Source organism: Vombatus ursinus, unplaced genomic scaffold (genome assembly GCF_900497805.2).
Source record: "Vombatus ursinus unplaced genomic scaffold, bare-nosed wombat genome assembly UNPS02000580.1, whole genome shotgun sequence".
NCBI classification, from domain to species: domain Eukaryota; kingdom Metazoa; phylum Chordata; class Mammalia; order Diprotodontia; family Vombatidae; genus Vombatus; species Vombatus ursinus.
In genome coordinates, this window is record NW_020940358.1 from 11962955 (window position 1) to 11980620 (window position 17666).

Genomic DNA, 17666 nt, shown 5'->3' on the forward strand with positions numbered 1-17666 from the left:
AATATCTGAAAGCTTTGACTACTTCTGGTATCCCTCTCTTTACCGTTCCCCAACATAATTATCTTTTCCCTTTCACAACTTCATTCTCTTTCCTTTTAATTCTCTTTCAAGTTCTTTCTTTTTCCTTTGTCCTATTTCCTTTTTCCGTAGCCTATGCCTTAGGCCTATTAGATTCCTACAAGCATTGCTCAGCCTTAGTGCTGGCACTTAGATCTTAAAGAGAATGCTGATCACTGAGTCTGGTGTAAACTTGCTGCACCTCAAATAGTTACAAATAATTACTCTGAGACTTTGCATTAGAACTATCCTTATACCATCTTTACATGTGAGGCTTCACACCACAGCAACCACAGTCAGAGACTGTCCAAGTTCTTAGGAATTCAGTTAAAAAATAAGAATTGAGAACATGGAAGCCTTAGGCTTATGTCTTGCTATTAGAAGACCATTTATTAGAACATCTTCTCATTAACAATCCATACCTATTAACCCCCAAGAACATTTAAGAGTCAGCTGTTTTTAGTCTAAGACAACCCCAAAGTTAATGTCTTTCCATAGCCATTTTTTTTGTTTGTTTGTTTTTTGTTTTTGTTTTTTTTTTTGGTTAGGCAATGGGGTTAAGTGACTTACCCAGGGTCACACAGTTAGTAAGTGTTATGTGTCTGAAGCCGGATTAGAACTCAGGTCCTCCTGACTCCATGGCTGGTGCTCTATCCACTGCACCACCTAGCTGCCCCTCCATAGCCATTTAGTAGTAATTTTTTCTAACCACAATATTGACATCAGTAAAGTGACTGGTTCTCACAAATTATGATTTGAAGAATGTTTCACAACTCTTACATTAAATAAACTAAAAAGTTCTTTGGTCTCATGTATATTATCACTGGATATAATCACATACACAAGGAATGAGTACAGAAATTCAAAAGCTTCACCTTAAAAAAATTAAAAAAAATTTTTTAAAAAGCTTTGCTTTTATTTTTGTACTAAAGATTCAATAGCTCCAATGATCTTGAGAAAGCAGTGAGAAGTCTACATGATAATGCATGGTCACATTACAAAAACCCACAGACATCTTTTAGAATTGCTTATTTCTTGTTTTTTTTTTTCCCTATATTTATTTCAAGCCTGTGGTCAATTAGCTCAGTTGAGTGAAGCACATTGCTAATGAAGACAGGGCTGCAGGTTTAATTCCTAAATCAGACACAAATTATATTTCTAACTCAGATGTGGGGAAGGAGGAGAGAATGGTGAATCTAGCAAAAGATTATAGATTTTGATCCACAATTAGTTGAGAGACATGGAATCAGGAGACCTTGTTCAAATACCAATTCAGATACTAGCTGTGTGACTATGGGCAAATTATTTTTAGTTTTCTAAGTCTCATTTTCTTTACTTATAAAATAAAGACTTCAAGTGCCATATGAATGAGCTATCATCATTATATAATAAAATCTATTATCACAAGTGGAAAAAGAAACCTTGAAACACATTTCCTATTGATGGTGGATAAACAACATCTCTGAACAAGAATAACATAAAACTACATAAATACTTAATGTTCTGAATTCTAAATATTCCATCTGAAATATTAGAAATTATAGACTAATACTGTCATGAATTCCATAATTACACTTTTTCTATAATAGCAAAGCAGTTTTTTCGTTTTCAAACTATGTAAAAATGGCAATAACAAATGGACAAGTAATGTTGTTATTCAGTCATTTTAGATGTGTCTAACTCTTCATGAACCCATTTGGGGTTTTCTTGGCAAAGACACTATAGCAGCTTGCCATTTCCTTCTCCGGTTCATTTTACAGATGAGGAAACTGAGACAAACAGGGTTAAATCACTTGCCCAAGGTCACACAGCTAGTAATAGTCTGAGGTCACATTTGAACTCAGATCTTCCTGACTTCAGGTCCAACATGCTATTCACTATGGCAATTAGCTGCCCTAGGACAGATATAGCATGTTTAAGTAGAAAACACCAAATTTTCTAGAATTTGGTCCAAAATGTGCTTTACTTTACCAGTGCATAAATGAATCATGACAAATGCAGTAGTCAGTTTTATGGTAAATATTAATTTAAGCACCAACTACCAAATCACTAGTGTTAAGGACTGAGATGGATATATATTTCTCTTACCTAAGTACTAAATTCAAAGTATACTTGACTTGATACAGAAATGGTGATAAAGATGTTGATGTAGATAAAAAACTCAATGAATCTTAAATTGGGTATTCTATATGGTATTTTCTGGCCTAGGAGAAACAGAAATAGTAGACTACCCAGGAACTGTTGGCAAAAGCAATAGATAACTCATAGTTGTCTTGGGTACAGAGTTAGCATTGCTTTTATCACCGAGATTTCACTGTAATGATTTTAATCCATCCAACAGGTATTTGTTGAGCTCTTATGTGTAGGCTATGACGCTTGTCATTGTAAGGGTGTACAAAGCAGACAGTTTTTACCTTCGAAGAATTTGTTACTTAGTTAGTGAAAAAAGACACATATACACACAAAAAGTCACCCTAACAGATACTTTATGCAAAGTGTTAAATGAATTGTGTAGAGAAAATATCTGTAAGACTTCAACCAATCATAGAATCTTAGCATTGGAAGGAACCTCAGAGAGTGTGTAGTCCACCTCATACCTGAACAATGATCTTTTCTACCACATCTCCACCAGTGACCACCCAGCCCTCAGTTTGAAAAGCTCCAAAGGAAGTTCATTCTTTTCTGGGGCATATCTAGTTGTTACAAAAATTTTCTTCAAGTTGACCGGAAGTCTGCCTATCTGCAATTTCTGTTGTTTCTATCTTTATCCTCTGATGCCAAGCTGAAAAAGGATATGGGAGGGCTTAGTGTAGGCTGAGGTGGCAACCACAGAACCAACATTGAGTCAGAGGACCTGGTTTCAAGTCTGGACACTGCTACTTCCTATCTATATGACCTCTGGCAAATCATTTCCCATCTTTGGGCCTTAAGTTTCTTCAAATGAAAATTAAGTTAGTTGGCTGAAATGGTTTATAAGGTCCTTTTCAGCTGTAAATCTTGACATCCTAATGGGCTATAAAGTTCTTCTGAGAAGACAGGAAGCTTGAGCTAGGCCTTAAAAGATAGGTAGGATCTTGAGAGACAGGGAAGAGAGTTTTCTAGGTAACAAAATTGGCAAAGGCTTAGAAGTCAATATTTAATTTCTTCTTGCATTCTGTTTAAATTAAGAATTATTCGCTTTTCAAGAAAACCAATCGATACTACTTTATTACTTACCATTTCTTTCCCTTTGTTTACAAGAAGTTGTGAAATTTGACCCATGGCATTTGACTTCACCTATAAATGAGGTGGGGTTGGGAGGAAACATGAACCAATTTGATGAAATTAATGATGGAAAAATTAAAGGAAAATGCCCAGAATATGAATATCCCCCATTCTGTGTCCTGCCCTCAACAACTACTATCTATGTCACAGAAAAATCTAACTCCTTGAAACCCAGTTTTACTGCAAAGAGATGTTTAATTAGCAGGTTTGGATTTTTTTTAAAATTACTGATATACTTTTCATTCCAAGTGTTCAAAAAAGGCCTTGAGCATTTCAAGTGGTGTAGAGGAACTGCCTATTTTCTTATATCACAACTAGGTGGTACAATGGATAGAATGCTGAGCTTGAAGTCAGGAAAACCTAAGTTCAAATCCAGACACTTACTAGTTGTATGACCCTGGGAAAGTCACTCAACTCTTCTCTGCCTCATTTTCTTCAACTGTAAAATGGAGATAATAATAGCAACTACTTTCCAGGGCTATTGTGAGGATCAAATGAGATAACATTTCTAAAGAGCATAGCACAATGCCTGGAACATACTGATGCTTCATAAATCCCTTCCTTCTTTCCTTCCTTCCTTTCATTAGATCTATGTGAATAAACAATGTCTTGGTCTTCCATTATCACTAAAGGTTCATGTTGCAGAGAGGGAGGGAAAGTGGCTGACATTAAGGTTCTTGCCCCAGAGCTTGCTCCTCGCTTCCCCATCACTGGACCCAGAATGATGGGGCTCCATATCCAGCCCCTCTCAAGGGCTGAATTTCAAGGCTTCCTCCACCTGATATCAACAGTCTCGTATAAGGAATCATCCCCACTACCTTGTATCATCAAAGTATGTGAGAAAATACTACATCAATATGGCCATAGGGGCTCTACTAAGTGGGGACTAGGTCTAAGTCAACAAGCCACGTCTGTGACCATAAACACTGAAATTCTTCTTTCTGATAATAATTTCCTAGACATTCCATCTTTCTCTCTACCTCACTTTCCCTAAACCCATTCCTTATTACTGCAACTTTCAGGCTCTACATCCTTCTAATCCTCCTTTTCACCTAGCTTATCATCCCTGCTCTCACCTCACTTTGCTTCTTTTACAATCTTATGACATCAGACCACTTTTATTATATGTTTTTCTCTACCCTAAACTCTTTATCACATTCCTTTGCAGAGGCTACTCTACAATTTTTCTTCTTGCCTCCAACCCCTCATTCCCCCCCTACTATACTCTTAGTAAGGGCTCACTCTTCATACTTTATTGAGATAATTGAGTCCATCCACATAAATTTCCTCTCCCCTTACACTACAACTGAAATCTCTATCTTATTCTCCACTGACTCCGATTTTTGCTCCAATCTCTAAAAAGGAAGTGTCCCTCTCTTTGCTTAGGACAATCTCTCTGTAAATTTGTACTTTTCATCCTTCTCTCTTTCTCATCTTAAATCTTCTCACTTTCAGATTTCTTTCCCCCTGCCTACAAACATGCCAGGTCTTCCTTGTTTCCTTTTTCTCTTTGTATATTGAGTACCTAGTATAGTATGTTGCACATCTAGTGTAATATCTTGCATATAGTAGCTATGTAATAAATGTATCTTGAGTGATTTTAGAAAGGAAGCTAGTTAACATTTTTATGCTAGTGATGATGGCAACCATGGAGTGATTCTAATTAAGAAGGAGCTTACCAAACCTTTGACAGAATATCAGCTTCTTATTAAGGTTGAGGACAACATCTATTTACATTTAACTTTGTAGGTGCCCCATCAGGGATTACCTCATGGAAGTTGGCCAAGGGGATTATAGACATGCTTCATAAATATTTTATTAAGATATGGGAGAATCCATGATTCATTCTAAAGTACAAGGTAGTACTCTATGTTTTTGTGTGCAAAGGGTGGTATAAAATTGATTGCTTCATGAATATATGACATCAAGGACCTAGTAGAGAAGGAACAGAAATAGGTAAATGAGGGTGAGTTGAATTTCTCAATCAGAGCAGAGGTCAGGTGTGAATGGTAAGAAAGAATAGGATAAAAGAATGATGTTAGTAGGCATCAGAGAGCTAAGTAGATGGTACTAAACTTGGGCTTCTAAGTAGGAACCAAACAAGTCTGAGATGGAGACAGGGAACCGGTTAAGCAAAAACAGTATTTAAGCTGAGCATCAAGGAATTAGGGGAGGTGTCGTGGTGAAACTGAAATACGTAGAAGATAATTAGGAATTAGGGATCTATAATTAGGCTATGACAGACTATGCAGCCTATAGCCTTCAATTTTTGTGAATAATAAAAACTATTTAAAAGTACACAAAATTTTAGCATAATCCCCTCATTTCATCTGTAACCAGGACCTGTTTCTCTGTTTTGTAATCTTAAGGTGTCTAATGTTGGAAGTCATACTTCCTTGGAGAAATTATAATTTTCATAATTTTTCTGAAAATATTTGTCCACCTTTTCATAGTTTTTTCATAATAAAAGTTTCTATTTCTTACAAAAAAAAGATATGGGAGAGTCAAGTAACAACATTATTTTGGATCAAGTATTAGGCTTTATTTAAAAAAACTTTCATAGTTATTTTATTATTTTGCTCTTATATATAATTTACTTTTCACCACAGATGTCTTACTCTGATGTTATTAACTAATTGATCATCACGAAAACACCTTTTTTTCAAAGCTTATTCCAGTAGGTCCTATTAAGCAGGAAGGGACAGCTCTAAGTGCATGTCAAGTGATAGACGACATGATTCTCAATTGAGAAACAGCCTTGCTGAGTTCAAAGTGGTTCAATGCCTGATAACTGGACACCAGGTAAAAATAATTTTGGCTACAACCACTCATAAAATTATCCTACTAAGGTATGTAGGAGTTGGTACCTGCAACAATAGAAGGAATGCCAATAACAGTGTTATCACATGATAAATACAGATAAATATGGTTTTATTTATAGATGCTACTGTTGTTCAGTTGTCTTAATTGTATCTATTTGTGATTCCATTTGGGGTTTTCTTGGCAAAGATACTGATGGTTTGTCATTCCCTCTCTACCTTATTTTACAGATGAGGAACTGAGGCAAACAGGGTTAAATGACTTGCTCAGGGTCCCATAGTTAATAAGTGTCTGAGACTGGTTTTTAGCTCAGGAATATGAGTCTTCCTGATTCCAAGCCCAGTGCTCTATCCACTGGACCACCTAACTGCCCTTTTATTCATAGATAGGTCCTATTAATGTAGAGAGTACATTCCTAGGGCAGAGTTGATTGGATATTGTTGCCAGAGTTAGGGAGAGCATATGAGTCATGGTAGTAGTGAGTTCCAAGCAGGTGGGATTACGGCACACAAGTATTACATGTCTTTGGCTGGGATCCCTAGTCCTGACTTCCTGCTTGAATTATAGTCTTGACTAGATTTCTCCTTTACTGTGACATTTCCCGGAGGTGGCTGGTACTCAGGCCTTTCACGTTGAAAAGTTTCTTTGGGGAACTGAGTGTTTTCTTTCTTTCTTTTTTCCAAAACACATAAAATAAAAATAGCTGGGGATAGAATAATGCAAGAAATTTAATCGAACAAACATTTATTAGAGATTTACCATATTTAAAGTACAGTAACAAGTTCTGGGGATATAAAGACAAAAAAGTTCCTGCTTTTAAGGAACCTCTCAGGGAAAATGTTTTCTTGATTTTCTGCTTAAAATGTGTGTTAGTCAACAAGCACATATTAAATGCCTACTATGTGTCAGGCACTGTACTAAGCCTTAGAGATAAAAAGAAAGACAAAAAAACAGTCTCTCCTCTAAAGAAGCTCGCAGTCTAGTGGAAAGGATACTAGGCAAACAACTATAGACAAGATAAGTTGAAGAAAACCAACAGAAAGAAGACATTAAAATTAAAAGGGATTAGGAAAGGCTTCTTACAGAAGATGGGGTTTTAGTTGGGACTTGAAGGAAACCAGGGAAGCCTGGAGGTGGAGATGAAAAGAGAGAGAATTCTAGGCCTAGGGGACAAGTGGTAAAAATTCTCCAAGTCAGGAGATGGAATATATTCTTCAAGAAAAAGCAAGGAGACCAATGTCACTGGATCAGAGTATGTGAAGGAGAGTGAGTTGTAAGAAGACTAGAAAGGTAGGAGGGGACCATATTGCAAAGGGCTTTGAATGGCAAACAGAGGATTTTAAATTTAATCTTGGAAGTGATAGGGAGCCAGTGGAGTTTATTGAACAGGGAGGATGACATAGCCAGACCTGCATGTTAAGAAGTTCAATTTAACAGCTGAGTGGAAGAAGAAAGATAAGAGGTAATAGATGATGAGAGATAGAGTTAGCAACATGTGAGTCAACCAGCATGTGCCTATGGTATAAGCACAGGGATCATCAAGATGACTGATGCCTGAAATAAACACATTAAAGATATATTTTATTACCAGCATCAAAGTGTTTTCACTTTCTTCATTATACTTGATTAAGGTCTGATTGCCCTGTTCGTGAGAAATGGACATTGGCTGCCTCTTGTTTGCAGATCCAAAAGAAAACCACAGCAGGAAAAGCAGAGCTACTACAAAGGAAGAAAATTCAAATTTATTTTGTCAGTTCAGCAAACACATATTAAGTACTTAGCAGGTTTTTTTTTACCCTCCTTAAAAAATCAGCTTCTAAAAGTGGAGGCCTTATATAGGATGGCTCTCTGGGAGGGAGGAAGAGGATAAAGGTGGAAATTTAGTGATGTAAAAACAAACGATATCAACAAAAATGTATTTTTTTAAAGAAGTGGGCCATTGATCCATATTTCAAAATAGAATATTTCCCCCTACATCATCTAGCTCATGTCCAAGCATGTCAATCATGCTTCATAGAAATCCTTGTAACAGCCCAGGGTCACACTTCCCCCTGCCCCATTTCTTCCTATTCTTGGCCCATGACTTTAAGCAATGGATTATTGGGTAGAAATGCTGTCCTTCTTAGCCAGACAGAAGCACTAGGCAATAGTTGAACCCAAACTAAGTCTTAGAGTGGCGTCCTAATAAAACTTCTTTAAGAGTGTCAAAGAGTCCTCCCATCATTAATTTTGATTGTAACTGTGATGTCCTATGATTCAATGCCCCAGGTTACAGGGTATTATTGAAAGACAGGATGATGTTATAAGCCAACTACTGACCTGCCAATGACATGAAAGCTGCACATATCAGGATAATGGCACCCCCACCAAGTCCTAAAAAGGGCACTGAAGATACACAGGTAATTCCTTCGAGACAGGAACACAGCCTCACATGCAGTATCTGTTTCTTGAAAAATCCTTGCTTATCTAAGATAATGAAGGGCACTAAATAATTACCATTTTGGAGACTTCTTAACATTAGAAGTTCCACAGAATAACCTAGAGGGAAGAAAAGACCCAGTTGTAGATAAGAAAATTATAAACCTTATTATATGCAAATAGTAAACAGCATTTAAAACTAGATCAAGTAAAAGCCACAAATGTGTATTTTTTCAACAAACATTTATTAAGTGCCTACTATGTGCAAGGCACCATGTAACATAGAGCCAATTTATGGAAAATACAAGGAAGGAAAACTTACCAAAATTTTTTCCTAGCTTCCAAGTATCTTTTATATTTCCAGAGGTATCATCTAATTCAAATGTAAAAGGACCAGAGAATGGATCTAAGTCCTTATCCTCAGCTTCCACAAGAATAGGTGCTTTCTGCTCGGTCTTACAAACTTCCATGGAAGGTTTAACAAGAGTAGGTGTGTTGTCATTCTCATCAGAAAGAAAAAGCATCATGGTTCCTGTACTTGTCTGGGGTGGGATGCCTTGGAATAGAAAGAGAACAGATCAGTGAAAGGATTAACATTCATTTCCCCCCCCTCAATTTAAGGTATATTCTTCATCTACACCAAAAAGAACACAAACAGGAAGAAAATTAGTGACAATGAAAGCATTTCAGGAAAAATATGACTTCAAATTAACCACTGGTCCATATTTCATGATGAAATCACAAATCATTTTGAAAACAGCTTGAATCTATTTTCCTACATAATGAAAAATTCAAAATGTCTTTGATAAGTGTGTTTTAAAATGATGGTTTAATAAATGGTAGACATGACATCTTTATGAGGTAGTGTAGTAGGGGGGAGAGGGAGGTGACCTCTGAGTCAAGTAGAGTTGGGTTCAAATCCTGTTTCCAACACATACTGGAGGTGTTACCCTGGGTAAATTACAAAATCTTAGTGTCTAATGCAATTCTCTTAGACTAGGATGCAGAACAGATCCTAATCTGCATTTGCAAGCAGTTTCTTCACAGATTGTTTCCTATACCAATGAAATCATAGGTTCAGTTAAAAACAAACAAATGATATGTTAAGGTTGAAGGCAGGTTGGTATAATGGAAAGTGCACTGGACTTACATTTAAAAGAACCGAGCTTAACTCCTCACTCTAACCTTTACTATCTGAACTTCTGAACTATTACAGTTCTTCCTCCTATAACACTGCTCTCACAGGTTCCACTGTGAGTGCAGGAAAAGCAAGAATAATATGTTAGTCTTAGGGAGTTGTGCTGGTACAAGATTCTCATGAGTGTTCTGTTCTCCTCAGGCAGGGACCTTGGGTTGTCTATGTCTGAGTTACGTACTTACCATCATCAATGGCACTGACAATAATCGTGTAAAAGCTGTTATTCACATAAGGGGATTCCCGATCCACGTGTTTCACTGTAGTAACCACCCCAGAGAGTTCATCCACAGTGACCCAATTGGCAGGGTCATGAACCAGTTTAAACCTTGATGAATGAGGTGCAAAACTGATTTAAAAGTAGCAGCAAGAGGGGAACCAGGAAAACAATATTTACAATGACTATATCAGTGTAAATGAAATGACAGTAACAACCACAAAATGAAAATGAATGCTGTGTGGTTATAGTGATTAAGTTTGGTCAGGAAGAATACAGAAAAAAGCACCTCCCTTCTTATTTATTTTAAGGCAGTTGGGGTTAAGTGACTTGCCCAGGGTCACACAGCTAATAAGTGTCAAGTATTTGGTCTAAGGTCACATTTGAACTCAGGTCCTCCTGACTTCAGGGCCAGTGCTCAATCCACTGCGCCACCTAGCTGCCCCATCCTTCTTTGCAGTAGTGGGAGACTGGGTATGGAATAACAAATATACTGTCAACCTTGGTTGATGGGTTGGTTAGTTTTGATGAATTACATTTTACTTTTCCTCTCTCTCTCTCTTTTTTTTTATTCCTAGGCTTTCTGGGAAAGAGTCAGGAAAGGGGGGTTATATTAGGAAATAAATATGACATAAAAACAAAAAGATAATAAATTTTTTAAAATGTTTTAGGGAAATCACAATGCACATGAAAAGGAATTTAGAATTAGGCTGCAGTTCAAGAATGGGGTAAAAGACACAAGGGTTGGCAGCTCTGGAAACTGAGGTGTACAATAATATGTGATATAAAAGTATCAATGAAAAGTCCCCATCCCTTGTTTCCCCTTGCTCCCTCTTTTGTATTAATAGTAACTATACCGATCTGGGGAGAACATTACGTTTGCAGAGAGAATCAAACTCTTCATTTGACTACTTGCTTAATGGTCAGATTCCATATTAGCAAAATGATTCAGAGAAACATGAAATCTCAATTTTGTCTGTTGTAAAATGAGAGGATGGGTCTCTCCTAGCCCTGTCATTCTATATTCCTTACATCCCTACCATTCTATGGTTGTGTATTGTATGGGTCTCTACCGTAGAGGGTTCTGGGCAGCTAGTTGTGCTGGCACAGTGGGTAGAGAGTGGGCCTGAAGTCAGAAGACTGCTCCTCCTGAGTTCATATCTGGCCTCAGACATGTTACTATCTTTGTGACCCTGGGCAAGTTACTTAACCCTGTTTGTTTCAGTTTCCTCATCTGTAAAATGAGCTGGAGAAGGAAATGGCAAACCACTCTAGTATCTTTGCTAAGGAAAACCCCAAATAGGGTCAGAAATAACTTAACAACAACCAAAGAAAGTTTTAGGTTGTGAGGGCCTTTCCAGTTCTAATGTATGCTCCCAAAGTCTCACTCAGTTCTAAGATTCTATGAGTGTCTTGTCTCTGGTATTTTTGATTTTATTTTATGTTCTTTGAATTGGTTTGTTCCATTATATGAAGAGACGGTTCTAGACAGAGGGAATTCCAGACAAATACTTTAGGTAGTATAAATAGCCCTTTATCTTCCTGTGTAGTATATTTTGAAGAGCTGGGTTCTAATCTCAGTTCTGTTAGTTACTATGTGTATAGTTTGGGGCAAGTCATTTCTCCACAAATCTTTGTTTCCTTATTTTTAAAACAAGGATATTAAACTAGATCATCTCTAAGATGCCTTCTCTAGTTCTCCCAGTGTGTGACACAAGGACATGTATCTTTATTATACAAGAGGGTACACAAAGTCTATCTAATCTCACTGCTTGCAGTTAACAGGTCTTGGTCGAGTTATCAACAATAGATAATTCAGAGACATAGATAAAGCTTCCCCTCCCCCTCCCACCAAAGCAAACAACCAACCAGAATGTTTCAGGCCCTTAGGAGGGTAAGAATAAGAGAAGGTGCCATTTCTTTCCCCTTCCCTCCCTTCTCTGCTTTTTAAAAGCCAGGGCTTTTTATCATTCCATTTTAAAACTTGATGAGCTAAAATTGTCAAAGAACCTGCCACTTTCCCATCTATAGTTTCACACCATCAGGCAACTAAAACTCGCTACAAACATAAATGGCATCAGTGTTTACAAACCAGAAGCACTATAAATGGCAAATCATTCATCCTTGTAGTATCTGAAGCATTAAGAAAGCAATTCTTTAGTAACCTTAGATCTGAGACCTCATTCCAATTAGATGCAAATAGAGTGGAGAGGAAAGATTGTGTTTCACTGTCATTCAACAGCCTGATGCAGCAGAAAGAGAACAGGATTTGGAATCAGAGGAACTAGATTCAAATCCTGGCCCTAACACTGTCTGGCCTTGGATGGGCAAGTTGCTTAACCTCTCTATGCCCCTGTTCCGCAAAATGGGGAGGTTGGGCCAGGGAACCTTTTAGATCCCCTCCAGCACTAACTATATGATTTTAAAGTAACAAGATAGCTGTGAGGATCAAATGGGAAAACATATGTAAGGTATTTTGTATCCCTTTAAAGTACTACAAGAATGTCAGCTACTATGAAGTCTTAAGGCTAAATTTTAAAAGTCCTTGTCTTTCCTTTTTTTGCAACTGCAAGTGTTTCTCCATTGTGGGTAGTCCATCACATCATGGATTCAGAATTAAGCCATAGGAGAAATTAGTTGACCAAGTAAAAACTCTAATAATATTAAACACTATTCCAATGTCTCATCATAGTGTGGCAGTGACCCTGGATTCTCAGATTCTCAAATACAATATAGTTTTAGGTCTAATCATGTTAGAAAAGCTTCTAGTATAGCTCTGGCAACAGCCTGTGCATCTGTCATCTGAGGACCAGTCTAGTTCAGCTTGGAAAGTCTCATTACCAGAGCACAGACCCCACCAGGTGATTACATTTTTAACTAGAGCAACTCATTAGACTATCCCTTAAGGTGTGGAAAGATTGTAATCTAAACCTGTTAGCAGGAGTATCCATGCCAGTGAAGCCATGGCAATTTGAAATACCAATATTGAAAAAGTGAAGATTTTAAGCAATAACAATAGTATCATGTGATGGTACATGCTTCAATCCAATGGCAAAGTACCCTCATTTCCCTCTTCACCTTATGTTCTTGGTGTTCCCATCTGGGTCAGTAGCATTATATCTTCCCAATTGGGCCCCAGGTTTGGCACCGTCAACCTCTTGAACGATAAAATTAGGAGGATGGAACTGAGGAGGGTCATTGGTATCGATAACCTCCACACTCACAGTTGCAGTGCTGGCCATCATGGTTCCATAACCAAGTTGGTCTTTTTCACATGAAGAAAATGGTTCTTCATTTTCAACTACAATAATGAGTTTTCTCTCTGGCAGGTTTTCATAATCCAAAGGCTGTCAATAGCAAACAGAAGACTTCATTAGCAAATGTTTCTTGTTGCTGACATGAAACAGGGACCTTGGGACCTTTGCTCTCTCTATATTACAGGATCAAAGAATCTTAGGGATTAATAGGCCCTCAGAGATCAACTAGACCAACTCATATTTGAAAAAGATCCCCTTCTACAATATTCCTAACAAGTACTTATCTAATCTTGGTTTAAAGGTCTCCTTCTAGTGATGGGAAATTCAATGTCTTAGGAGGGAACTCTTTTATTTATGTATTTATTCATTCAATTATGTATTTATTTACTTATTCATTCATTCATCTATTTATTTAGTTGTGTCATTCAAAATATGACAAATACCAACAAACATAAATCTCTATTTCTATATGAAAAGGACAAGGAAAAGGGTTACATGTGAAATCATGGCTCTGATCATATATAGCTTTTTTCAAAAGTATATACTCAATTCAATTGTTTCAAAGCTGCTTTACTTGTCTGTTGCCTTCTAGACCTTCCTCTGTGATCTTTTGAACATTTTCTTTTCATGTTTGATGGACACACTTCTCTTCCTTTTTTTCCTTTGGCTTCAGTATCAATAGCCACCTCTCTCCCCACCAATTCTCATGCTGTCTTCCCCCTCCCTTCCCCCCCAACAAAAAACCTTCCCTTATTGTAAGTTATCATAGTTAAGCAAAATAAATCCACATACTGGACATGTCCAAAAATATATGCTTCATTCTGTACCTCTACGGCATCACATTTCTGTCAAGTGGTAGGAAACAGACATCAGTCATCACTGAGGAGCAGGGTGGCTTAGTGGATAGCATGCTAGACTGGGAAACAGGAAGACCTAGGTTTATTCCCTGCCTCAGGCATTTACTAAAAGTATGACCTTGGGTAAGTCAAGCTCTCTAGGGCCCAGCGTGCTCATCTATAAAATGAGGCAGTTACATTCAATTATCTCTAAGGTACCTTTCATCTTTATCTTGTGTAATGTACACATTATCTTGTGTTCAAGATAATATTCAGTCTTTAGGAGTCATGGTTGGTTCTTGTATTGATCTGAGTTCTGAAGGCAGCTTTAATTGTTAGAAAAAATTTCCCCCCAAAGACAGCAGAAATTTGCCTCTCTGCATTTCATTTCCTTGGTCTTAAATTCTACCTTTTGGAGGCAAATAGAACAAATTTAATTTCTCTTCTATGTGTCAGCCCTTCAATTTCTTAAAGAAGACTTTCATATTCTCTCCTATCTCCATAATTTTTCTCCAAGTTAAATATCTCCAGTTTTTTTTAACAAGTCTCCATATGGCACACTCACATTGTCTTTTACAAGAAAGTTTTCAGCTCATTCTCAAATCATTTATGGATTTTTTTTTGTCTTTTCATGGCTAAATAAAATTACCACCAATCAAAATAGAAATATACAACCAAAATCAAAACTGAATGAAAAATTAATGTGAAAAGGCAGGCTGCAAAACCAGGGGAATTTTTAAAAAATGTATATTTATAACAAAGTTGCTCAGTATACAAAGTGATTTAATGTGGTGGGGGGGTGGGGAGCAGAGACACATAGGAAAAAAGTATCTTAACTGCTAAGAATGCATGATGCAATGAAGACAGGAGGTACATGCCAAGCCTGAGAATTTTCTTTCTAAGATTTCAAACCTTCTAAGTTATCCTAGTGAGGTACAAGGATCCTGGTTGTGTACAGATATTGGCCAGACAGAGATAATGTTGGTTTAGAGCACTTCAGCACACAGTTTACTAATTCAGCTTTGGAAAAAACTAGATAAGTGAAAATTATCAACAGCCTAATAAAAAGGTTGCTCCAAATCACTTTGTTTGTTGTTTGTTATTCATCCTTCAGAAGGCTATGCAAAGTCATCAGTCTCACACTCTCCTCCAGAGTCATCAGAGTCTAGGGGCAAGACATAGATCAAGATAACTGGTGATGGCCCTGGATATAGGAGGAGACCTGGCCTTTTCAAGATAATGTTCAAATCACTAATGAAAAAATGATCACAAATTAAACCAACTGATCTTTCACTGTGGTACAAAGTACTAAATTTGACTTCAAAGGAATAGGTTCAAATTCTTCTTATGTCACCGCCTGAGTGACTGTGAGCAAGTCACTTAACCTCTTTAGGCCTCAACTTCCTTGTCTATTAAATGAGGGAGTTGGACTAGATGGTCTCAAAGGTCCCTTTCAGATTTAGATCTATGACTATAATTATATACCTACTGAACTATTTAAAATTACATAAGATATAAATGGCTATTGTCAGAGAAGAATCTGGAAAGACCAACACAGCAATGTGCTATTGGTGGGGCTACAAATTAGGACAGACTTCTAGAAAAAAATTCTGAATTATACTAGAAAAGTATAAAGGGAGTATATACTTCCTTTGACTTAATAATGCCATATAGAGAAAGTTTTCAAAGCCATCTCTTAGCAACAAAAAACTGGAAACAAATGGGGGATGGCTGAACAAATTTTAATATATGAATGTAATGAGATTTATTTTACCATACCAGAGGGCAATTATGAACAATCCAGGAAAACTTGAGACAATCAGAGAATCTACTAGAATCTATCTGGATAAAGCACCGTGGCCCTGACTTTACCTTGATGACATTTAGAATTCCTTGATTGGTCCCAGAATCCGTCACAATGTTGAAGTGTTCTTCTTCATTACCATGAAGTATTTTGTATTTTACTCTCCAGGAAGGTGTGAATGGAGAATCATGATCTTGCACTAGGAGCCTTACCACATCCTGTTGTATTTGGCCCTCAGAAATCTGTATTTCATACTGAAAGAAGCAATCATCACTTCAGTGCCATTGAGACCAAGAAAATTTCTATCATTTTCTTTCTTTCTTTTTTTTTTAATCCAAAAAGCCTGGGCTCATCTCTTTACTGAAATGTCTAAAAGAATTTGAAATCCTAATTATTTGACAGAAGAATAACCGATGATAATAAGACACGCTCTCCACCTGCTACTTGGATTGTAAAAGCAGAATTTTTTTTAAATTTTCTTGAACCTGCTATTTTCCCAATATTCCAGAATATTCCTTTAATTTTTTTTATTAATGTACTGTAATGTAAGGACTATTCTATCCTATAAAAATACTGATAATTTCCTAAAAGACTAAAGGAGAGGCAGTTTAGAATAATGGAAAATGTATTAGGGAGTCAGGAAATCTGAGTCAAAATTCTGGTTCTAATACATATATGCCATGTGACTTTGGGTAAGTCACATGCCTCTTTAAGTGTCAGTTTCTTTATCTGTAATATTGGGAAAATTTTCCTTGTACTACCTACCTTACAGGGTTTTTGGTACCATATAAATATGAGTCATAATGACTACACAGATTCAGAAAACAATTTTATGTTAGAAATAAGCCTTGAAATAACTCATTATTCAATAATCTTAGTAACATTTTGGTGCCTTTAAACTAAAACCACAAAAGAGCACAGTCCTTTTTCTGGATTTATTTGTCAAGCAAAGCTCTTTACCAAGTCAGGCAAAAATAAAACAGGCTCAAAAATAGTACCTTTCCCTATCATAATCAAGTTTGTTTTAAGTTTGTTTTTGTTTTTTTTTAAATCATCATTTCACTTTGAATTGGAAAAGAAAATGGAAAATAAAAAAAAAATTGTTTTTAGGCAATTGGGGTTAAGTGACTTGCCCAGGGTCACACAGCTAGTAAGTGTCAAGTGCTTGGTCTGAGGCCACATTTGAACTCAGGTCCTCCTGACTTCAGGGCCAGTGCTCTATCCACTGTGCCACCTAGCTGCCCCCTAAAATTGTTTTTAAAATACTTAACTATTTTGGGAAATATTTTCTTTTAATCCTATGCAAAAAATTGGAAATAGAGACTAAATGTTTGCTGTTCTCTTAATTCTATCTAAAAATAAATCATGCACACTCAAAATAATACACTCATGTTGGTCAAGAATAATGATTCCCAATCTTTTTTCACTTATGACATGCTATCATTTTGGATATTATTTCCTGACATCTAAATCACACTTCTTCACTAACCCTCTCCCCATAATATTATGATATTAAATTAAAACCAATCTTATTTGCAAATTTTGTGACATCTCCCACCCCATCAAGACAACTGGAGACATCCTGGGATAATGCAAACTGGAGACCAGATCTCATTGGTCTTTACGATGATTAAAAAACATAAGTCAACTGTTGGACTTACATCTTCCTTAGTAAATTTAGGCATATGGTTGTTTCCATCTTTGATTGCTATGTTAACGGTAGCAGTGGATGACAATGGTGGCTCTCCATGATCATTTGCTCTAATCAGTAATTTGAACAATTGGCCAACCTGTGAAT

The 17666-nt window shown here is 36.8% G+C and overlaps 1 protein-coding gene across 4 annotated transcripts in view; it reads right to left on the reverse strand.

The window, feature by feature from the left end:
- Nucleotides 1–17666, reverse strand: part of CDH26 (cadherin 26) — a 54965-nt gene that overhangs the window by 12801 nt on the left and 24498 nt on the right. Inside the window, exons 7-14 of one of the 4 annotated variants that reach the window (XM_027851222.1) lie at nucleotides 17530–17658; nucleotides 15937–16122; nucleotides 13050–13318; nucleotides 9940–10082; nucleotides 8882–9115; nucleotides 8638–8679; nucleotides 7730–7857; nucleotides 3274–3333 (exon numbers count right to left, since the gene is read on the reverse strand). In XM_027851222.1, coding sequence (XP_027707023.1) covers nucleotides 3274–3333; nucleotides 7730–7857; nucleotides 8638–8679; nucleotides 8882–9115; nucleotides 9940–10082; nucleotides 13050–13318; nucleotides 15937–16122; nucleotides 17530–17658 — 1191 coding nt within the window. Of the gene's footprint in view, nucleotides 1–3273; nucleotides 3334–7729; nucleotides 7861–8460; nucleotides 8680–8881; nucleotides 9116–9939; nucleotides 10083–13049; nucleotides 13319–15936; nucleotides 16123–17529; nucleotides 17659–17666 lie in introns of all 4 variants that reach the window. The other 3 variants (XM_027851212.1, XM_027851204.1, XM_027851194.1) reach the window with 3 other exon arrangements.